The 25334-nt window shown below is 41.2% G+C and overlaps 1 protein-coding gene across 1 annotated transcript in view; it reads left to right on the top strand.

The window, feature by feature from the left end:
• Window positions 1-25334, top strand: part of EFHB (EF-hand domain family member B) — an 89990-nt gene that overhangs the window by 13093 nt on the left and 51563 nt on the right. Inside the window, exon 2 of the mRNA XM_073630217.1 lies at window positions 19419-19481. Coding sequence (XP_073486318.1) covers window positions 19419-19481 — 63 coding nt within the window. The remainder of the gene's footprint in view (window positions 1-19418; window positions 19482-25334) is intronic.

Below are 25334 nucleotides of genomic sequence, written 5' to 3'. Positions count from 1 at the left end.
ACTTGGGGTGTCTACTTTCCAAAATGGGGTCATTTGGGGGGGGGGGGGTTTTGTGCCACCTGGGCATTCCATGGCCTCCGAATTTGTGATAGGCAGTGAAGAGTGAAATCAAAAATTTACGCCCTTAGAAAGCCTGAAGGCGGAGCTTGGTTTTCGGGGTCCCGTACGCGGCTAGGCTCCCAAAAAGTCTCACACATGTGGTATCCCCGTACTCAGGAGAAGCAACAGAATGTATTTTGGGGTGTAATTTCACATATTCCCATGGCATGTTTGAGCAATATATCATTTAGTGTCTTTTTCCCGCAACTTGTGTCACAATATAAAATATTCCATGTACTCGACATGCCTCTCAGCAAATAGCTTGGGGTGTCTACTTTCCAAAACGGGGTCATTTTGGGGGGTTTTGAACTGTCCTGGCATTTTATGCACAACATTTAGAAGCTTATGTCACATATCACCCACTCTTCTAACCACTTGAAGACAAAGCCATTTCTGACACTTTTTGTTTACATGAAAAAATTATTTTTTTTTGCAAGAAAATTACTTTGAACCCCCAAACATTATATATTTTTTTAAAGGCAAATGCTCTACACATTAAAATGGTGGGTGTTTCATTTTGTTTTCACACAGTATTTGCGCAGCGATTTTTCAAATGCATTTTTTTGGGAAAAAACACACTTTTTAAAATTTTAATGCACTAAAAATTTTAACACACTATATTGCCCAAATGTTTGATGAAATAAAAAAGATGATCTTAGGCCGAGTACATGGATACCAAACACGACATGCTTTAAAATTGCGCACAAACATGCAGTGGCGACAAACTAAATACATTTTTAAAAGCCTTTAAAAGCCTTTACAGGTTACCACTTTAGAATTACAGAGGAGGTCTACTGCTTAAATTACTGCCCTCAATCTGACCTTTGCGGTGATACCTCACATGCATGGTGCAATTGCTGTTTACATTTGACGCCAGACCGACACTTGCGTTCGTCTTTGCACGAAAGCAGGGGGGGGACAGGTGTGCTTTTTTTTTTTTTTTTTCTTATTTTTAAACTGTTCCTTTCAATTCTTTTAATCATTTTTATTGTTATCTCAGGGAATGTAAATATCCCCTATGATAGCAATAGTTAGTGACAGGTACTGTTTTTTGAAAAAATTGGGGTCTATTAGACCCTAGATCTCTCCTCTGCCCTCAAAGCATCTGACCACACCAAGATCTGTGTGATAAAATGCTTTCCCAATTTCCCAATGGTGCTGTTTACATCCGGTGAAATCTAAGTCATGAAATGCTCGTAGCTTCCGGTTTCCTAGGCCATAGAGGTGTTTGGAGCCATTCTGGTCTCTGATCAGCTCTATGGTCAGCTGGCTGAATCACCGGCTGCATTCTCAGGTTCCCTGTTGGGACAGGAGAGCCAGAGAAAAACATGGAAGATAGTGGGGGGGGGGTGGCATTCCCTCCCACTGCTTGTAAAAGCAGTCTAGAGGCTAATTAGATGCTAGGATTGCTTTTACATGAAAGCCGACCGCTGGCTGAAAAGAATGATACCAAGATGATACCTAAACCTGCAGGCATTATTCTGGTATAACCACTCAAAGTCCAGCAACATACCAGTACGTTGCTGGTCCTTGTTGGGCATATGTTGTAAACTTTTTTTCATGCAGCCTGTGGGCTGAACGAAAAAAGAGAATGATTGGTGGGTATGCCCACCATTAGAATACCTCCCTTCATCCACCCACTTCTAATGATTGCCATACATGCACCGTTTATATATGCCAAAGCATGGGGGCATCCACACCAAAAGGTAGGAGCAAATCGCTCCTCCGCCCCTGCTGCCCCCATGTTTTGGCATATATGCTCTTTTTTTAACTGTGGTGGTGAAATCACCTCCTACAGCGCTGGAGTCACGGCTTTATGTATCGTGGGAGCAAACGCTGTTGCTGTCAAGATAAATAAATCTGCGCTGCAACTGAATGGCGTACCTGCTAAGCAAATGATGGTTAACAATAAAACAAAGTAACATTACAGTATAACAGTAAGACTTACCATACCTGCAAAGCAAATTCAAAAAAACCATAGTAAAAAAATAAAACATTTAATGCAACCTGTGCCTAAAATATATATATGCCGAAGCATGGGGGCATCCTCCCACAAAAGGTAGGAGCAAATTGCTCCTCTGCCCCTGCTGCCCCCATGCTTCGGCATATATGCTGAAGTATGTAACTGTGGTGGTGAAATCACCTCCGACAGCGCTGGAGTCACAGCTTTATGTATCGTGGAAGCAAACGCTGTTGCTGTCAAGATGGATAAATCTGCTCTGCAGCTGAATGGCGTACCTGAAAACAAAAAAATGGTTAACAATAAAACACAGTAAACAGTAAAGTATAAAAAAAATTGCATACCTATAAAGCAAACATGATAAAACATAATAACAATAAAACATTGCAGAATAGAATACAGTAAAAAAGAGCAGAACAATAGAGAGAGACTAGAGAGAGAACAATAAAACAACAACTATTTTTGTTTTTTTTATTTTATATATTTTTTTTTGTTTTTTTTTTACATTTTTTTTTTGTAACTGTAACTTTTGTAACTGTAACCGTTTCCAGGTTCGGGTCTCTCAAAATGCAATGGCATCTTGGGAGACCCTGTGAAAGTGTGTCCTAGTCTGTGCAGTGCTGTACCTACGCTAATACTCAACTAGTGTATGGTAGCGTTCAAAACATTCACCAAGGCAAAGACCAGGATTGTCATGACAGGAGGGACAATAATAGCGGGTGTCACGCCTATATCCGTGCTTGCTGCAGACACGACATCTTTTTTGGGGGGCTCGTTGGGTAGGGGTACTCGGCAGAACATAAAGAAAATGCCTCTCATGCAGCCGGCTTACTGCATTTGGTTGGGGAAGGTGAGGTGTTGCACTGTCTGGAAACAGAAGGGCTCTGACGATCTCTTCCTGGAATTTAAGGAAGGATCCAGTCCGTCCTGAAGCTCTGTATAGCACATAAGCGTTCAGCAAAGCCAATTGAAATAAATAAACAGACACTTTTTTGTACCAGCGTCTGGCCTTACGGGCAACTAGGTACGGCGCCAACAACTGGTCGTTGAGGTCCACCCCTCCCATATTTTGGTTATATTCGTGGACACAGAGGGGTTTCTCCACAACACCGGTCGCCGTAGTTAATTGGACCGTCATGTCTGCATGAAGGGAGGTAAGAACGAAAACATTCTTATTATCCCTCCACTTTATAGCGAGCAAATTATTACACTGCAAGCAGGCTCTCTCCCCAGCCTGAGACGGGAATCTACAAGCTGCAGGGGAAAGCCCCGGCGATTAGGTTGCACAGTGCCACATGCTCCAATCTGCTGATCAAACAAGTGACTAAAAAGTGGTACCCCTTTCCGAATAAGGGTGACACCAAGTCCCACACAATCTTGCCAGCGCTTCCTATGTAGTCAGGGCAGTTTGTCAGCTCTACGTGACTATCTTTTCCCTCGTAACCCATAAAACTACATGTATAGCCTGTGGCCCTGTCACAGAGCTTATATATCTTGACCCCGTATCTGGCACGCTTGCTGGGAAGGTACTGTTTGAATGACAAGCGGCCAGAAAACTTAATCAGGAACTCATCAATGCAGACAACTTGATGGGGAGTAAACAAGTCTGCAAAACGTTGGTTGTGGTGGTTTACAAGGGCCGAATTTTGTAGAGCCGATCGTATCCAGGGTCACCACGAGGACGACTGAGTTCATTGTAATTGAAGTGCATGAACCGCAAGATCTGCTCGTATCGTGCCCTGGTCATGGAGGCAGAGAACAAGGGCATATGGTGAATTGGGTCAGTGGACCAATATGACCGCAACTCACTCTTTTTGGTTATGCCCATGTTGAGGGAGAGGCCCAGAAAGGGTTTAAATTCGGAGACCATAATTGGTCTCCAATCTCTGGCAAGGGAGGACTGGGGAATAGTGGCGATGTTCAGCATACAAATTGCTTTGGTCCACAATAGATCTATAGAGATCTTCGGTGAAAAACAGCGAATAAAAATCAAGTGATGTAAAATCAACTGTTTCCACCTGAATGCTGGGTTGGCCAGTGAATGGGGGAAGTACGGGTGCTGCAGATTGGCGAATGCAGCAGGAAGGGCACTATGGGCACGACGGGCCTGTGTTTGTCTTCTTGGTGGCAGTGGGACACTACTTGTGCTTGCCACCTCGCCAGCTTGAACTGCACTTATGGGACTCGCCACGTCACCACGTGATACTGCAGTGCTGGATGTACGACCAGGGTGTACTAGGCCGCTGGTGCTTGCCAGTTCACCAGAAGGAATAGCGGCGCTAGTACTGCTCTGCTCCATACGAGGGACCTGCGGTTCTTGCACATCAACGACAGAAGAAGAAGTTCGGGGTCTGGTACGCCTGACCTTGGCAGGGACCACAACTCCGTCGTCAGAGCTATCTGTCATGGAGCCGCTGTCGTCTACAGGATCGTATTCTGAGCCTGAATCTGACAGATGAGTGACTTCCTCTTCACTATCTGTCATGCTCAGAAACGTTAGTCCTCTTCACTAGTGTACCTTCGATTTGCCATTTTGAGCTCTCAATTTAGTGGTACACTAGTGAGACTCACAGGTAAAAAAGCTCCTGACTATTAGCGACTGTATCAAAATGCTACCAAAAAAAGTGTTAGCGATTGCAGGGATCAGGCCTGACTCTGCGAACGCTGCAGTTATGTGTGTTTAGTGCTTTGTAAGTGACAGTGATCGATCGATACTGCACTTGGGTGGGCTAGGCAGGGCTGGGCCGAGGGGCAAAACGCAGGTGCTAGCAGGTATCTGGGCTGATCCCGCTAACACATTTTTGGGAACCCTAGACTGCTGGGGACGCTAGTGTAGATCTGATCGGATCAGATATTGATCCGTTCAGATACTATACCACTAAGGGAGGTGTATGCTGCGTGGGTGGGTGTTAGAGGTACTGGCGCTAACCTGACGCTGCCTGGGGAGACGCAGACCTTATCTGACCCTAAAACTTAACTTATATCACCACAGGGCGATCAGGGGGCTAAACCTTTATTAGGTAATAAACGGCGGGTGCCCTGAAACTATAAAAAACAACTAACCAGAGTCACCCGTAACAGTTATACGGTGATCACTGGTGAAAGGGTTAACTAGGGGGCAATCAGGGGGTTAAAACCTTTATTAGGTAGTATATGGGGGTCCCTGATGCTATAAAACGCTGACGGCGAAACTATATACTCAGCTCCCTAACTAGCGTCACCTGTGACACTAATGCCCCATACACACGGTCGGACTTTCCGACGGAATATGTGCGATCAGAGCTTGTTGTCGGAAATTCCGACCGTGTGTGGGCTCCATTGGACTTTTTCCATCGGAATTTCCGACACACAAAGTTTGAGAGTATGCTATCAAATTTTCCGACAACAAAATCCGATCCTTTAAATTCCGATCGTGTGTAGACAAATCCGACGGACGAAGTGCCCCGCATGCTCAGAATAAAGAGACGAAAGCTATTGGCTATTGCCCCGTTTATAGTCCCGACGTACATGTTTTACGTCACCGCGTTCAGAATGGTCGGATTTTCCGACAACTTTGTGTGCCCGTATGTATGCAAGACAAGTTTGAGCCAACATCCGTCGGAAAAAATCCATGGATTTTGTTGTCGAAATGTCCGATCAATGTCCGACCGCGTGTACGGGGCATAATACAGCGATCAGAAAAACAATCGCTTAGTGACACTGGCGACGGGGGTGATCAAGGGGTTAAAACTTTATTGGGGGGGTTAGGGGGGTATCCTAGACCTAAAGGGGGCTACCACTAACTGCCCTACCACTTATAACTGTCACAAACTGACACCAATGCAATAATCAGAAAAAAAAACTGCTATTGGTGTCACTGTGACAGGGGGTACAGGGGGGTGATCGAGGGGTGATCAGGGGGTGATGGGGGGTGAAAAGTGTGCCTAGAGTGTTCTACTGTTAGTGTAGTGTTGGTACAACTCACATTGATGTCTTCTCTCCTCGGCGCCGGAACCAAAAGACCGACTCGAGGAGAGATGACATCACTTCCTCTGCCTCTGTTTACATTACAGCAGCAGAGGAAGATTGTCATTCCTTGGGAGTGATCATGAGGGGGTGGCCATGAATGAGTGGCCTTCCCCTCACCTTGGATCTCTCCCCTACCGAAGCCGACTGCCTCGGGCACCGGGGGGGGGGCACGATGCGCCCCCCGCCCACGGGAGGCAGATCACGTACCAGGTACGTGATTTTGCCTGCCCGTGCCATTCTGCCACAGTATATCTGCGTTAGGCTGTCAGCAAGTGGTTAAACTCTCTCATGTAAAGTGCCTCCAAAAAGTCTCCACAAATAAACCACACTCCTCACAGTACTCAGCCTTGTAATGATGAGTACTTACGGTACATAGTTAAATAGTTACATAGTTAGTCAGGTTGAAAAAAGTCCATCTAGTTAAAAAAAAAATACAATCCCATATACACAAACCTTCACCCACAGTTGATCCAGAGGAAGGTGAAAAACCCCAGCAAAGCATGCTCCAATTTGCTACAGCAGGGGATAAAATTCCTTCCTGATCGCCTGAGAGGCAGTTGGATTTTCCCTGGATCAACTTTACCTATAAATGTTAGTACCCAGTTTAATTATGTACATTTAGGAAAGCAATCTAAAGCAATCTTTTAAAGCAATCTACTGAGCTTGCCAGAACCACCTTTGGAGGGAGTCTATTCCACATTTTCACAGCTCTTACTGTGAAATCTTTTTTCCTCAAGTCATAGAGTACTTGAAGTGAATGCCACAGATGGCACTATTGCAGTACCAAATGCAAAAGTGCAAAGTTACCAGCTCTCCAAGTAGGTGAGTTTCATGAGTTTATTGTGAAGACATCATCACATAAGGCCTAAGAAACCAAGCACATGGCTTGCAGTTGCTCAGTCCTGCATTGCAAAATCGGTATTTGGTAGAAAAAAACGTAAAAGAAAAAGGTGTGAAAGGATCCCAAAAGGGAAAATCTTAAATCTTTCCAAGCCATGTACAGTGCCTTGAAAAAGTATTCCTACCCCTTGAAATTTCCCACATTTTGTCATGTTAAAACCCAAAATGTAAATTTATTTTATTGGGATTTTATGTGATAGACCAACACAAAGTGGCACATAATTGTGAAGTGGAAGGAAATGATAAATGGTTTTCATTTTTTTTTACAAATAAATATCTGAAAAGTGTGGCATGCATTTGTATGTAGCCCCCTCAATACTTTGTAGAACCACATTTCGCTGCATTTACAGCTGCAAGTCTTTTTGGGGATGCCTCTACCATTTTTGCACATCTTGAGAGTGACATTTTTGCCCATTCTTCTTTGCAAAATAGCTCAAGTTCTGTCAGTTTGGATGGAGAACGTCTGTGAACAGCAATTTTCAAGTCTTGCCACATATTCTCAATTGGATTTAGGTCTGGACTTTGACTGGGCCATTCTAACACATGAATATGCTATGATCTAAACCATTACATTGTAGCTTTGGCTGTATGTTTAGGGTCGTTGTCCTGCTGAAAGGTGAACCTCCACCCTAGTCTCAAGTCTTTTGCAGACTTTTCTTCTAAGATTGCCCTGTATTTGGCTCCATCCTTCTTCCCATCAACTCTGACCAGCTTCCCTCTCCCTGCTGAAGAACAGCATCCCCATAACATGATGCTGCCAACACCATGTTTCACGGTGGGGATGGTGTGTTCAGGGTGATGTGCATTGTTAGTTTTCCACCACACATAGCGTTTTGCTTTTAGACCAAAAAATTTTGGTCTTATCTAACCAGAACACCTTCTTCCACATATTTGCTGTGTCCCTCACATGGCTTCTTGCAAACTGCAAATGGGACTTCTTATTGCCCTAATTTCAGCAATGCTTTCTTCTTGCCACTCTTCCATAAAGGCCAGATTTGTGGAGTGCACAACTAATAGTTTCTCCCACCTGAGCTGTGGATCTCTGCAGCCCCTCCAGAGTTACCATGGGCCTCTTGGCTGCTTCTCTGAATAATGCTCTCCTTGCCCGGCCTGTTTATGTGGACGGCCATGTCTTGGTAGGTTTGCAGTTGCGCCATACTCTTTCCATTTTCGGATGATGGATTGAACAGTGCTCCCTGAGATGTTCAAAGCTTTGGGATATTTTTTTATAACCTAACCCTGCTTTAAACTTCTCCACAACTTTATCCCTGACTTGTCTGGTGTGTTCCTTTGCCTTCATGATGCTGTTTGTTCACTAAGGTTCTCTAACAAACCTCTGAGGGCTTCACATAATAGCAGTATTTATACTGAGATTAAATTACACACAGGTAACCTCTCTATTTACTAATTAGGTGACTTCTGAAGGCAGTTGGTTCCACTAGATTTTAGTTAGGGGTTTTAGAGAGAAGGGGGCGGAATACAAATGCACGCCACACTTTTCGGATATTTATTTGTAAAAAATTTTGAAAACCATTTATCAATTTCCTTTCACTTCACAATTATGTGCCATTTTGTGTTGGTCTATCACATAAAATCCCAATAAAATACATTTCCGTTTTTGCATTTGGGTTGTAACATGACAAAGTGTTTAATAATTTTCTATGAATACTTTTTCAAGGCACTGTAGATGTGTATTCAGCTTAAAGTGTTAAAGCATGCTTGTTATACTCGTTGTGGAACCTAGGGGGTTAATCCTCCGCATTGTGTAAAAAGGCTGTTTGAGCCTGTCTTCTCTGATCCTCCTTTTTTTTTTTTTTACAGTCCCCAATCCATATGCTGATAGTACAGAGCCTTGGGGGCAATTGGCATATGCTCAGTTTGGTGTGTATTGCTAGAGAGGTTTTTTTTTTTTTTTGGAGGCGGGTGCATGTAATCAGCACAGGGCCAATCAACACTGTCCAGGCAGAGGGTCAGGAATCATGCAACCTCATAGGACAGTCAGAGGAGAATGAAAACTCCTCTTACAAGCTATAATCAGTGCTCGGCCAGATACTGATAGAAGTCACAAGACTGCTATATACAGCTGTTGCTGAAAGTTATTTAGCAGTTTATATTTACTAAAATAATTGTATTTCCATGTTCTGTGTACTGTGAGAGACCAGATATAGCGAATGCAGGGTCCTGGGTTTAGTAATACTTTAAAAAGATGTAATTCAAATAGGAAGCATTTTTCTCTTCTTTTCCATGAAAGAAAATAATTAACCACATCAAAAATTAAAATAGCAAAGTATGTGTAAATCGTCAGTGTAGCAGATTTTAAGGTATTTGCACATCTCTAATTAAAAGCATATTTTAACACTAAACCTGACACTGATTGAGCAGGAGGAGACAAGGCTGATAAATGTCAAACCATTACTGGCCACTCTCTCAGTTGCATGTTAACTGATTAATCATTTATACTTTGTTACTATTTCCAGTTGTATGTGCCTGAGGCGAACAGTGCAGTGCAGCCTGAACCACCTCTTATATATAACCATTGTACAGTATCTATAAAAGGATAAGAAAAGGTTAGGAATTGAAAGACATCTTTTAAACATCTTTACATTCAGCAGCTGCTCAAAAGATATTTTTTTTTCAAAACACTTTCACATTTTTCTTTAACTTTATACACTCTTTGCGCTCTATTGTAAAACACATTATAGATACTGTATACAGTATATATCATATATTATCTTGTATTTTTTTTAATTACTTTTTTATTGACTTTAATTTCTTTTTTTTTTTTAAGTTTAGACTAGAAAGAGTAAATACATCAAAATGTCAAAAATGTTCTCATGTTTGCAAAGTTTTGGCCACTGGCTATGGCTATCCTGACCATAGCTAGCCAGAAACCTCAAACTTACCTCTGCTAAGCCATATTGGACCAAAATTGTTACTATGAACTACCGTTACATCTAGTGGCGACCTACCGTGTTAAGTAACCCAAATTTTAAGTGAAACGATTTGCATTTAAAGTGATGTATATCGATATGTATGCTACTTTTCATGTATAGGTGATGATAGGTGCAGAAACTGTTACAGTATAGATGCATACTAATGGAAGAGTATATTAAACAAATTATTATTGGTAATAATAATAATAATAAAATAATAATAATATTTAACCTTTCAATAATTTGTACTTTATGCACTTTTTAGCATATGTCTGAGATAGACTTACAAAATATATTGTTGGTATATTAAACAGAACCAAAGAGGATAATTAGGCTATAACCTACTAGGGTACAGACAGGGTACATACTCTTGTACCCATGAGATCAAGGCACTTGGTTAATATTTCTTTTCCTTAGTTACTGTTGTTTGCTCAGATTAAATTTTGCATAGAAGACCTGTATAGAAGACCAATGTACATAAAGAGAAACATTTTGACCGGGATTGGGCTTTAGAAGCTCCTACTATACATATTACTGTTGGAAAATAATATACATTTTTTATTTTTTAAATCAGATCATCTTTTATTGACTTTATATTCAAACAATACAAAACACACAAAACACATATACATCCCATGTATATATTATAATTACAGCCAACATAAATTTCCAAATCAGGCAAACAAAACCTAGACCAAGAAAAAAAAAACCCACAAATACAATTCCGCTAGTGTTGGAGGATATGATGACATCCATTTTCATGCTGTAAGCTTTCGAGCCTGAAACAAACTCCGGACTATTGATGTAATGGTATTGACAGGGACCCTAGTAGCGTCTATCATACTCAGAAGCATATACCTGGCTCCAGCGGTAGCTCCATCCCATAGATACCATTGATTGTAGATACAACTCCCTGCCAATATCGATGGAGTTTGGGGAATCTCCATAACATATGTATTAGGTTAGCCAGACCCTCATTACACCTGGGACATAAAGGGGTTTCTCTACGCTTCCATTTAAATAACTTCTCTGGTGTATGATAGGTCCAATGCAAGATGAAAAGTTGGGTTAAATTTTATGTAGTGGATAAGGAGACCCTGGGGACTGCACACAGTGCAACCTCCCATTGGTCATCCGATACCGTCCCCAAATCTTGTTCCCATTGGGATATTGCCGGTATATCCACCTTTTCTTGGAACTTTTTGTAAAGTACACAGAGAGTATTGTAGATTTATTAGGTAAAATTTCATGAGAGCGAGCCTGCGACTGCATAGCATGTCTAAGCTGGAGAAATTGAAAGAATCTTTGGTTTGGAATCCCATACTCCTTACTTAATTGGGTAAAAGTTTTTAGCACGTCATTATGAAAGAATTGAGCAATATACCTCTTAGTAAATACTAAATACCTTTAGTCTTCAATAAATCAAACCCTTCCAATTTATTTAATTCCTCATAGCTGGAGTTATTCCACTTCGGAGTATATACCGTATATTCCTTAATACCTGTAATATTTTTAATTTCCTGCCAAGTTTTATCAAATTATTTACCATTACAAAGCTTTTATCCCGTAACTGATTTCTCGTTTCCAGTAAGGGTAATAATGGCTCTCCTTCAAATACGGATAGTGATAGACCCTGTATAGAGTCAGATTCCATTATTTCAGACCATCCAGCAAAATGCTGTAATTGCGATGCTAAAAAAAACCCTTTTTGCATGGGGGGTGGCAAGCCCCCCAGCCTCTTTGGCTAACATTAATGTAGTCAGTTTGATATGGGATTCTTTTTTCCTCCAGATAAGTTCTCGAAAAAGAGGGTCTATCCTCTTAAACCAAAATGAAGTAATCCACATGGGAGAGACATGGGAGAGTTATGGAGTATATAAAGCAATTGCTGGGTCCAGATCACTTTAATAAGATTGGCTTTGCCAATCAATGGATGAGTTAAAATGTAGCACTAATAAAGCTGTGTGAAACAGCTATGTGAACAAAAAATCAAAAGCATGTGAGTGTACATATGTAAAATATGGACTACAAACAAGCAAATCCTATAAGAGTGATGAAACACAAATGAATCAATAAAGGAGTGATAAATGAATCACAAATGCAACGTGATAGTGATAATGGCAATGAGTCCATCAGATGGTAACCATCAACATATAAACAGTCAAAAATAAAAGCGTTGGCAGCTGTGATTGGCCCGCTGTCATTCCCAGACCTCTTCACTGAGACATTTCAGGCATTCCCTGTAATAGGAGCTTTATCTGTTGAGGTACCCTTTAAGGCCATTCTCTACTAAAGGGATGCAGACATTGCAGCTCTCCTACATAGAACAGAGAAGTCAACACCAGGTGCCTATGATGAGTAGAGACCTTCCCTTTGAGAAATCCATGTGAGAAGAAAGTTGAGACTTTGGCAGGCTCAACATTGAGCCTGCCAAAGTGTAACACCAGTTTTGGAGAAAGAAAAGGATCAGTCCTCTCTGCATAACCGTTATACAGGATTACATAGATTTTAGCAAACTTTTAAGATTCCTACCTTTCTCTTTGAAGATTTTACTGTTTGTCTCATCTTTCTTCTCACACGGATTTCTCAAAGGGAAAGTCTCTACTCATCATAGGCACCTGGTGTTGACTTCTCTGTTCTATGTAGGAGAGCTGCAATGTCTGCATCCCTTTAGTAGAGAATGGCCTTAAAGGGTACCTCAACAGATAAAGCTCCTATTACAGGGAATGCCTGAAATGTCTCAGTGAAGAGGTCTGGGAAGGACAGCGGGCCAATCACACAGGCAGACAATTCGATTTCTGGGGGTTTGGAGGACAACTGGTCTCTAGGATGCTATGCGTCATGGAAGTTACATTTAGATCTTACAGTTTTAGAAAATAACCGCAACGGCAAAGTGGAGTGGAATGGAGAGGTCGATCTAGTAGCGGTGATCATACTGGATGGATTCTGTCTTTCCGAAAATATCGAAGCCTGCTCCAGTTTCCCTGCTGATCATTCCAGGATACCCAGAGTTGTCTCTATCCATGCTTGATTGATCTAGTGTCGCTGACAAACAGATCCATTCGTTCCGGTAAGAGTACCCATTCATTCCCTTTTATGATACATGCTGTCAACACTACTCTTGATGTCCCTGACTGCTTATATGAAGATGTCCTCAATTTAATAGACTCTTGGTTCTCATCATTTATTCCTTTGGGGATATTTGCTGCCAACGCCTTTATTTTTGACTGTTTCTATGTTGATGGTTACCATCTGATGGACTCTTTGCCATAATCACTATCACATTGCATTTGTGATTCACTTATCACTCCTTTATTGATTCATTTGTGTTTCATCACTTTTATAGGATTTGCTTGTTTGTAGTCCATATTTTACATATGTACACTCACATGTTTTTGATTTTTTTGTTCACATAGCTGTTTCACACAGCTTTATCAGCGCTACATTTTTACTCACCTTATGTTTACAAATTTTAGTCACAATTTTATGTAGCTGCTCCAGCTTTCTTATTTTTTTAAAATAGCGCAATTTTACCTTTCTATTACTCTGCCAATCAATGTCAATGGAAGCTTACACCAGCTCCGACATTTATCCGCAAATTTAATTAATAATGGTTTTAGATTCAACTTTAAATACTCCTTTACATTTCTATATACCTCTAAACCCAAAGATTTCAATCAATGTGTCCTTGATTTGAATTTGTGAAGCTATATGCTGCAGGGGCGCTTTTAGGTCATCTAATGGAAATAATATTGATTTCTTCCAATTAACCCGAAAGCCAGAAATGAGCCCAAATGCAGAAATGAGGCCCATGAGTTAAATTAATGAATTTGAGGTATCCCCCAAGAAAATAAGGGCATCATCTGCATATAGGGCTATTTTATCCTCTCTGCCTGCTTGGCCAAACCCCCTAATTCCAAATGATTGTCTAATTGCCAGAGCCAGAGACTCTATAGCCAAGGCAAACAAAAGTGGGGACAGAGGGTAGCCTTGTCTGGTTCCTCTCGACAGTAAAAAGGAGGAGGCTAATTTGTTGTTAACTCTTAACCTCGCTTTAGGTTCACTGTACAACATTCTCAACCAGGTCCTATACCAAAGGCAGCTAGTACAGCCCAAAGATACTCCCACTCCACCATGTCAAAAGCTTTCTGTGCATCCAAACACAGTATTGCTCTTGTACCTACCTCATCCATAGGTAATTGCATATTTAAAAAAAAGTCTATGAATATTTGTTGATGCACTCTTGAAGGAATAAAACCTGTTTGATCCCTATGGATTATTATATTATTATTATACAGGATTTACCGTATTTATCGGCGTATAACACGCACTGGCGTATAACACGCACCCCAAGTTTAGGAGGGAATTTTAAGGAAAAAAAACTTTTAGGAGGGAAGTTTAAGGGAAAAAAAACTTACATTTAAATGCCCATCATTGCAGCCTTGCCCCAGTGCAGCCATGTCAGTGCAGCCTTGTCAGTGCAGCCTTGTCAGTGCAGCCTTCCCCAGTGTCCATTGCAGCCTTATCCCAGTGCAGTCTTGCCCCAGTGCAGCCTTGCAGCTCGCAGTTTGAAAATGGCGCAGCTCCCCTGCGATCCTGTGATCCTCTGCGATCCTGAGCTTCAAAATCGCCAACCGCGATTTGAAAATGGCGCCGCCGGCGCCGAAATACACAGAGCCGGTCCTCGGCTCCTCTCGGCGGCTCTTGTTCCCTTTCGGGTCCACTCGTAGTCCCGCCCGGGATGGGCGTGACCGTGAGCGGAGCTATCCGAACCTAGCTGAGTACACTCGGCTAGGTTCGGGCGGGGCTCGAGTGAAGTCGAAAGTGGCCGAGAAGAGCCAAGGACTGGCTCTGTGTATTTCGGCGCCGGCGGCGCCATTTTCAAATTGCGGTTGGCGATTTTGAAGCTCAGGATCGCAGGGGATCGGCGTATAACACGCACCCACAATTTTCCCCTAATTTTAAGGGGAAAAAAGTGCATGTTATACGCCTATAAATACGGTATATAGCGCCAACAGTTTGTGCAGCGCTTAACAAAATTAAATGGTATTATGGTATTAATGATATTAATATATCTAGATAAGCTATTCGCAAGCACCCTTGCCAAGATCTTCATATCTAACCTTAAAAGAGATATAGGTCTATAAGATCCTGGCATTGCTGGATCTTTACCCTGTTTAGGAATCACAATTATAATTGTTTACTGCATTGAATCTGGGAGTCTTTGTATTCTAAGAGCTTCATTTAATAACTCCAGAAGTTTAGGAAGTAATATCTGTCCATATTTTTTATAGATGTGCATAGGCAATCCATCTTTCCCTGGGGCCTTATTATTTTGTGTCTGAGGTACTGCTTGTTTTAACACCTCCAGGGAAATAGGGCTCTAAAAATCTAAAGAAGATCTAAAAAATCTCTTTCTGTTGGTTTAATTTTAGGAATACGAAGTTCATCTAAGGACTGTTTAATTTGACTCGTTACTTCCGGCATCTTAGACTCCTAGAGAGTAAAATAAAAGTTTACAAATATACTCTGAATACTATTTGTATCATTTACTATCTCCCCCTTTCATCTTTAACTGCTACAACAGTTGCTGGTCTCTCCTGAGCCCGATCTATTACTGCCAGCATATGCCCTACTTGTTCCCCAGCTTCATACTGTTTTTGACTGGAAAAATCTATTTTCTGCCTTGGCTAACAATAAGGTGCTTTATATTTTTTGAGCCTCTTGCCAAGCTAATCGACTATCTTCAGTGGGGTCCCCAATAAAGTCCTGCTCTGCCTGATTCACCATCTGCATTACTTCCGCCTCCCATTTTTTTGATGAGCTCTTGATTTTAGAGATTTCTTTAATCATCAAATCCCATAAATAAGCCTTCATAGCGTCCCAAACCACTAACGGAGAAGCAGTGCCCTTATTTAAAAAAAAAAATCTAATAATAATGTTTTTTTTGGGTTCCCCTCCGGCATTAAAGACAACCACTGAGGGTTAACTTTCCAGAGAGGAAGCAAAATTTCCCCCCACATCTCCATAGTCAATACTAGAGGGGAATGATCTGAAAGGCCTCTAGAGCCATACTGAATTGAATCCAACCATGGCAGAAAATAGTCATTTCCCAGGGCCAGATCTATTCTTGATAATGACCCATAAGTACTTGAACAACATGAGAATTCTCTCGCCGATGGAAATCTAAGTCTCCATACATCCACCAACCCCATCTCCTGAATTTGTCTAGCGAATCTTGTTTTATTCGCCTCCCCTTGAGCTTTGAAGCATTAAATCTATCCTCCTCCTCATGCAATATATTATTAAAGTCTCCCATCACTAAAGTTTAAAAACTGATCATTGGAATATATTTTTAAACACAGTCTTCAACACTATATTCTTCTCTATAGGGAGGAGGAACATAAACATTCACCAGCAAGAAATTTCTATCATTTAATGTACATAATAACATAATATATAGACCTTCAGGGTCTATGAAACTCTGTTTACATGAGAACCGTGTGGAACGAGCTACCAGCACACTAACTCCCTGTGCATATGTGGAGTAAGTGGAATTAAATTGATCAGAAAATCTAGCTATATCAGTGAGTACTAAATCCTCTCGTTCCAAATGGGTCTTCTTCAAAAATACTATTCTAGGTTTATAAAACTCTAAAGCTTCAAAAACTGCTGGTCTTTTCCCCCTATCTCCCAATCCTCTTACGTTCCAAGATATCACCTTGATTTTACTACCCATCTCTTTCAACTATTTAATAACCAAAAAAGATTCAAACCTGCCCATACAAGGATTAACCTCCTCAAATATACCCCCCAGAACAAATATTCCCTCCAGCACTGGTGCCAAATATAAAAAAAATACTAATTGGGAGAAAGGAGAGATAAAAAAAAATCCCCCTAGCCCCCCCCATCCCCATTCTTTGCCTGCACATGGGAGCACCCACATTGTCAGAAAACTCACCCCATGCCTGAGGAGATTCCATCCATCTATTACGGATATCTTTAGGAGCATCATAAGAAGGCTCTGCTCTTCTTACAAGAAATACAAGCTGTGAAACGTGGGACTCGGGTTCTTATAATAGAACTATAGGCAAAACTTTTTTATTATTTTTTTATTTTATTTTGGATTGAGTAAGGGAGGGTTATAATCCCTGTAAGGTTTATTTTTACCATCTGTGCCCCATTGTGGAGATTTACCTTTACTTCCTGTCCCATAGTTAAACAGGAAGTAAGAAGAAATCCCTGCAAATTAAGGGAATCTCTTGGGGACTCCCTGGCCACCAGAACTAGTGTTACATAGTTACATAGTAGGTAAGGTTGAATAAAGACAATAGTCCATCCAGTTCAACCTGTGTTAGTGTACGTGTGTCAATGTCGATAATCACTTCCAATATCCCTGTATATTGTGTTCATTAAGATGCGCGTCCAGGAGATTTAAAAATATCAATACTCCTCGCTGATACCACCAATTGTGGAAGAGGCTTCCACCTCCTTATTGCCCTGACAGTGAAAAACCCCCTGTGCAGCTTTAGGTTAAACCTCTTCTCCTCCAATCTCATTGTGTGGCCCTGTGTCCTCTTACACTTCCTGAGAATGAATAGCTTTTTTCCTATGCTCGGATCACCTATAAGGTATTTGTAAATCACTATCATATCCCCTCTCAAGCATCTCTTCTCCAGCGAGAAGAAATTTAGTGCTTGAAGTCTTTCCTCGTAATTGAGCTCCTCCAATCCCTGTATTAATTTAGTTGCCCTTCTTGGACTCTCTCCAGCTCCAGCACATCCCTTCTGTGGACTAGTGACCAGAACTGGATGGAATACTCCAGATGTAGCCTAACCAGAGTTTTATAAAGTGGCAGAATAATCGCTTTATCTCTGGAGTATATCCCTTTTTTTATGCATGCTAATATCCTGCCAGCTTTGGTAGCTGCAGCTTGACATTGGATGCTATTGCTCAGTCTGTCATGTACTAGGACCCCAGATCTTTCTCCATCCTTGATTCCCCCAGAGGTTCCCCCCCTAGTGAGTAGTTTGTGTTTTTAGCCCCCAAGTTCATTAGCTTACATTTCTCCACATTAAACCTCATTTGCCATCTAGTTGCCCACTCCATTATTTTGTGTCAGAAACCATGAATCAGTCAAAACATAGCCAGAGTTCAGGAACTGGAACGGATAGTCAGACAAGCCAAAACATTAGGGAGCCAGAGATGAGCGTAGTAGAACAGCAAGCAAGGATCTGGAGGATCTGGAGTCAGAAGGAATGTCAGCCAAGCAAGTCTTAAACAGGAACACAGGAGAGCGTCTCTAGAGATGTGACCAAGGCAAAGGCAGAGATCATCTGGACTGGACGGCTTAAGTAGGCAGGACTGACGAGCAGGATATCATCAACAGGTGAGTCACTGTGGAGAGATAGGAACTGGCAGTTAGCCGAAAGCTCAGCGGCCAGCTTTGAGAAGGAAGGGCTGAGCCCAGCCCTGACATTTTGTTCAGGTCTTTCTGTAAAATTTCTATATTCTGATGTGAAGTTATTGCCCTGCTTATTTTTTTGTTGTCTGCAAAAACTGAGATTGAGCTATATATCCCATCCTCTGTATCATTTATGAATAAATTGAACAGAGTTGGTCCCAAGATAGAGCCTTGGGGTACCTCACTTACCACTCCAGACCAGCCTGAGTACACGTTATTTATCTCCACCCTTCGGACGCGTCCCTGTATCCAGTTTTCTATCCAAGAACAAACCTTATGGTCCATGTGGACAGACCTCAGCTTGTATATTAAGCGTCTGTGTGGAACTGTATTAAATGCTTTTGCAAAATCCAGATACACCACATCCAAAGGCCTCCCCTTATCTAGATGGCAGCTCACTTCCTTATAGAATGATAACAGATTGGTCTGGCAAGATTGGCCCTTCGTAAACCCATGCTGGTTACTACTAATAATACTGTTATCTTCAGCAAATTCTTGGATATAGTCCCTTTTCATCTCCTCCAATAATTTACCTACTATTGATGTTAGACTGACTGGCCTGTAGTTTCCAGGAATATGTCTCTGCAATTTTTTTAATATTGGTTGGTATTACTACATTGGCTAAGCCATCCATCCTGGGGATTTATTTATGTTAAGCTTATCTAGTGTTCCCACTGGAAGATTTCCCCTCTATTACTTTTCTGGGGACAACCCAAAATTTGGTATTTTCTTTTACTTTCAGTTTCAATGATAATGGTAACCAGGACAAATAGAGAGGGTGAATCTCCCTAACGGGGACACAGACAGCAATAAAAAACTGACAGGTGTTAATCCACCTCCCTCTATCCAAAACTAAAAAAAACAGTTTGACTTTTAGTTATACTTTAATTCCCAAAATTTTAACCCCCCGCCCCCCCCCCCCCCCCCAAAAAAAATTCTGTATAAGTGGGTTAAAGTTTTTAAAGTGTAGAACAGCAGTTAACTAAAGAAACTAAAAAAATGTCATCTTCAATAATTATTTTTTTAATTGGCTTCTAAATGATTTATGTTTCAGGCTGGAAAGCTATTTCCTATTGGAGAGAGAGCAGCAAGCTGTCTGACTGAGGTCTACCCAAGGGTAAGAAAAGAGCACACCTCATCTATCTCACGTGATTAAACAATACCTCACCCTGATACACATCTTTCTGAGGATATGCAAACAGACAAATTACATTTTTAAAGTGAGTCTTCCATGAATACTTTTAGATAGGCTACAAGCAAAATATTATTTCCCATCAAAACTTACAGTGTATATACTTATACTTTACAGGTATAATAGAGTAAAATACATACACATTTTAGTGACAAAGCATAAAATTTCACGTCCCTGATGTAAAATAGTATTTGTCATGAACAGTCAAGTTATGTTCCACTAAAAAAAAAAAAATCCTTGGCAGATCAGTTATATACATTAAATTTCTCCCATTATGAAAAAAGGTAGGAACTATAATACTTACTATAATCTGCTACAGAGTTTAGTGAATGAGTTGTAGCTCTGCAGACTTCCATCATCCAATCATGTGCAAGTAAAATTGCTCTTTTTTCGTTTTCCTTCTACATAAGTTATACCTGTTTATCTGCAGTCTTCTCTTCTCTACATTCATTCAAAATCCAGAATTTAAAAAGCTTGTCTGAGCTGTCAGAAAAAAGGGGAAGAGAGCTGAAGTTACACTTTGCAGAGCTCAGTGAGGAGAGCTCTGAGCGCTGATTAGAGGAAAGGGCCCCCTTCACACAGCACACAGGAACAGAGTTGAGGCTGTCAATCAGCTGGAGATCCCTCCCCTGTTATCTTTTTGCTCTTGGTGTCAGGAAAATCATCAGACGTGACCCATACAGATAGCAGAGGAACAAAGCAGCAGACAGAAATTACATTTGGTGCTCTGAATTGAGACAAGCACACACTATAGAGGGATATGCTTTGTTCATATTTAATGTCTGAGGATTACAACCACTTTAAGGCATTTCCTAGGCTAAAGGAACATTTAACCCTTAGGGCTCATGCACACAGGACATTTTAAAAATGCCAGCGCTACAGCAGCACTTAGCGCACTTAGCCGCATTTTTACATTAGCGTTATTGCACGTTCTCCCGCGTTTTTTGGCGTTTATTAGTTAAAAACACTCTTTATAATGTAAAAACGCCTTAAAACATCAAACGTGGCTAAACGCAGCTTGACACGTTTAGTGGCATTTTTTGTTTTTTCCAGCTCGTTTTTACTGCTCCTGGAAGCACAGGCTGTTATTTTTTTCTACTGCCTCTAAACGCTTATGCCTCCAAACGCCTCTGACAGTTTATGTGTGCATGGACACATAGGCTAACATGGAGGGGCTTTTAGAGGCAGTTAAAAAAAAACGCCCGTAACAGCGGTTGTAAAAACGTCCTGTGTGCATGAGCCCTTACTGTGTGGTGACACACCACTGCAAGGGTATTTTTTACTTTTTTTTTTATCCTGGAGTTCCGCTTCATCTTCATCTTTTTTCTTTCAGCTATATACTGTGTACTTGTCTCCATTCCTTCTTTTTTGGATGATATGTCATTTTCCCTTTCAGTTGGAATGCATGGCTTTTTCAGATGCATATTCTACCATTTCAGTGAGAAAACATATATTTTTTTAATTTGAGAATATTTTTTTCTGCATTGTTTTGCCCGAAAAGCATTGTCGTGTTTTAAAGTTGTTTCCAAAATGTCTTTCTTTGTATTTCCTTTTCCATCTACTGACTTGTTCTTTTTTGATTCAACACATTAGTGTAATTTATTATCTGCAATTAGAAATTACTGACATAATTTCTTATTTGGAGTGCAAACATAAACAAATATGATGACAATTATTAATATAAAAAAAAAATCAAAGTTACAGATGTATAATACAGCTCAACACAATAACTGACAGCAAAGCTGAGAGGGAGATATTTGTTTTTTTTTGTAGATTTTTCACTAGAGGGAGCTCTGTACTTCATTTCAATTATTTTGCCATCCCTTCCTGACCCTTACGGCTGCTTATATTGGGTATCAGCACTGTGCGCACACACAGGTGGTACATTGCTTTTACTAGGTTTGCAGGCACACAGAATTGCACTGTATAAATAATCAGGAGTGCTAATGCTATTGCAGAGTGCAACTGCACTTTGCAAAGTGCACAGTCTATTTTTCGTTAGTAATTTAACCTCATAGTGCTATGAATAGCAAACTAACATCAGCAAGGAGGAAAAAAAAAGTATTTGTAGTATATCTGTCAGAAATATATTTTAGTAAAAATGTCTCCACATTCCAACCTGGTTATCGCAACTATTTTTGATTTAACAATGGGGTTTATTTACTAAAGGCAAATCCACTTTGCACTACAAGTGCACTGCAAGTGCATTTGGAAGTGCACTTGGAATTGCATTCGCTGTAGATTTGAGGGGGACATGCAAGGAAAATAAAAAACAGAATTTTTGCTTGTATATGATTGGATGATGAAATCAGAAGAGCTTCCCCTCATTTCAGAGCTTCCCCTCAGATCTACAGCGACTGCACTTCCAAGTGCACTTGTAGTGCAAAGTGGATTTGCCTTTAGTAAATCAACCCCAATGTCTGCATCGTGTGAGGACCTATCTGTTTGGATATAAATTAAATATATTGTCTAGATATTACATGGTTGTTGGCAGGTCTAAGGGAGATCATACAATTCTACTGTAACATGTATGGTCATTTTATATTTTTGCTGGTACCTCTATATACCATTTATTTATATACAAATCAAAACAGACCGTCAATTTACATAGGAACATAAGCAGCTACAGCCAACAAGAATCTGAATGTGACAGTTTATGCATAGTTCTGTTCATAATCCTCATCCCTATCCTGGACAGCAGATGAACACAACAATTTAACATGGCATAATAATGTTATTATCTAAGCACAATGTGTATTCTGTGCATGTCTCAAGAACTCCATATGACATTTTGTATTTATCGCTGTGTAATTATTTTGCTATTTGCTGTAAAAGTAGAACACAAAAGACTGCTTTGTGTTTTTTTTTTTTTGAAGACAAGAAAGTATGGTGTTAAGCCATAGCAACCAAAGATTTTTAACTTCTAACTTTAAACATATGATTAGTAGAAATGTTCCTGTTTGCTGAAAGGGGTGGAAATGCAAAGTCCTAAAATGTTGCTAGCATTCGGAGGGATTTCTGTATATTTATTGGGCAATACTATGATGATATGTAATATGAAGTATCATAATCTATGGTACATCATACAAAGTCGCACAGTCCAGAGTATGTAATATTCTCCATATATTTAACAGAATGCACAATCTGGAGTGTTTTTCGCAGGCAATTTGTCGTGGCAATGGCTGGTGTTGGTGCTTCAATCACCATGGCACCATGGTTGATATGGTGTCAGGATGATTGAAGCGCATTATTTCTATTATTACATTGTAATATAAAATCAAATAGTTCAACTCATCATAATGCAGAATCAGTGGGGGCCCTGAGTGTGTCAATTGCCACCATCGCTTGCCACTGGATGCAGCTTGTCACTTGCCACGTTGCCTGCAATCAGGTGCACTTGCCACCGTCACCCTGCCACCAGAAGTGCTTGCCACCGTCGCCTGCCAACAGATGCAGATTGTCACTTGCCACGTGGCCTACAACCTGTCATGTCACCTTCCACCAGATGCAAATTGTCACTATCCTGCCACCAGCTGAAGCTTCCCACTGTTGCCTGCCACCAAAAAATACCAGATGCAGCTTGTCACTTTTTTAATGTAAGGGCAATTTGGTGGCAGGCAACAGTGACGGCAGAGAAAGAGGCTTCTGGCAGTCTCTTCCCAGCTTTTCAGCACATGCACATTTGCTAGGTCACAGAGTGAGGATGGGCAGTGAGAGGTGATGTAATCTCTCTGCTGCCCATGGTACTGCAGTGATGCAGGCCAGGTGGTGAGAGATGATGTTATCTCTCTGCCTGCTTGCCTGCCCACCGGCCTGGCTGCAGGGACACCACGGCACGGTGGTTGGGGACCCCCTACATAGAGCACAGGGTACAGAACAGTGGAGTAGTGTGACCAGGAGTATGTGATGTACAACACAGCATGCTGTACAATGTAGAGTGAAACAAAGTATCTAACATTCAGCACAGTGTACAGAATTGGGCAGTCTAGAGTATTTGATGTACAGCTTAGCATGTAGACTAGTGCAGACTGTATTATGTGACTTACATCAGGGTATAAACTAGAGTAGTTGGGAGTATGAGATGCAGAATTGCATAAAGACAAAGATGATCCAAAACATGTAACATACAGCAAAATGCTCATACTGGGGCAGTTTGAAGTAAGTAACAGATAGCAAAGCATACAGGCTAGGGTTTATCAGAGTATGTGACCTACAGCACACCATACAGACAGGGGCAGTCTGGAATATGTGACAAAAAGACTGTAGAGACTGGAGTGGCCCGTAGTAGGTGATGTACACCACAGTAAACAGACTGTTGCAGTCTAGAATATGTATTGGGCAGCAAAGGTGTACAGACTAAGGTGGGGCAGTGCATAGTATGCATTCAGAACATTGTACAGGTTAGGAGGTTTAGAGTATTCATTGTACTGCACAATGAACAGACTGGGTGGACAGTGATATGTGGTGTACAGCAGAGTGTACAGAATTAGGTATGTATAGGTAGGGTCCTTCAGAGTATATGACATACATAAAATGAACAGGGGTTAATTTCTATTATATGGGGTTCAGCACAGTGTACAGACTGGAATGAGCCTTTAGCATAGTATGCATTCAGAAGATTGTACAGGTTAGGAGGTTTAGAGTATTCATTGTACTGCACAATGAACAGACTGGGTGGACAGTGATATGTGGTGTTCAGCAGAGTGTAGAATTAGGTATGTGTAGGTAGGGTCCTTCAGAGTATATGACATACATAAAATGAACAGGGGTTAATTTGTATTATATGGGGTTCAGCACATTGTACAGACTGGAATGAGCCTTTATAATGTGACATTTAGCGCAGTGTATGAATTGGAATGGTCTATAGTATTGGGTGTCATGCACAAATTGACTAGGGTAGTATGGAATATGTAAAGAGAAGAAACCGGGGTTAGAGTTCCTCTGAAAAAAGGGAGTAACAGGCGGGCCAGGCAGCTTAGATAGGGAAAATACTTTATTGCACAAAAATATCAGATTACAGAAACTGGGTCCTGTCACCAATGCCTGAATAAGATTTAAAACTAAGACAACATTGTCTATTAAGAACATCACATCAGATCAGACTGTAAGCACACATGATATGCACAGGTATAGAGTATAGCAGCATGTAAGGTAGAGAGTGGGGATGTGACAGACACATAGGTCTTGGTACCAGGTACCTTCAGGATATGCGTGTATCACCACACTGTCTTCCAAATACCCCCACACTAGGGAATATAGTGTGTATGCAGCAAGGACTTGGGTACTGAGTAACTTAGTCCAGGGGGCCAGCATTAGAGAAAGAAAACTGTTCGTGGGGAATGAACCAGTTGTAGGTGGTCTGTAGATACATTGGCATAGATTAGCCAAACACACTCCTTAGTTCAGCACTGCTGACACAGATCAAGCTGTATGATCAATGATTAGTCAGTAAAACAGTCTGTGGGTTTTGTGTAGTAGCCACAGAACAGTGTTGAAAGCAGTAAACAACTGGTAATTGATCAATAGGACACAGGTCCGCTCACCTGACCAGGAGGCATGAGTCTCTCTCGATTCCTAGGCGTCCCGGGCAGACCCGTTGATGGCGGCCTGGTAGGAGATCTCTCGCTGCCCAATCCTGGTCAGTCCTGGAGCTCACTTCTCACCAAGGTATCCAGGGAGCGTAATCGCTGCAGATCTGGTCGCTGTGTCGCTGGAGCGCTGTGATGTATGTCATGTCTTTATGTAAATGGACCGTCCTGGTTACTTGTCACGGCAGTG

This window comes from Aquarana catesbeiana, linkage group LG05, assembly GCF_042186555.1.
Source record: "Aquarana catesbeiana isolate 2022-GZ linkage group LG05, ASM4218655v1, whole genome shotgun sequence".
NCBI lineage: Eukaryota > Metazoa > Chordata > Amphibia > Anura > Ranidae > Aquarana > Aquarana catesbeiana.
The sequence above is the reverse complement of the archived record's forward strand: the minus strand, read 5'-3'. Positions and strand labels throughout refer to the sequence as shown.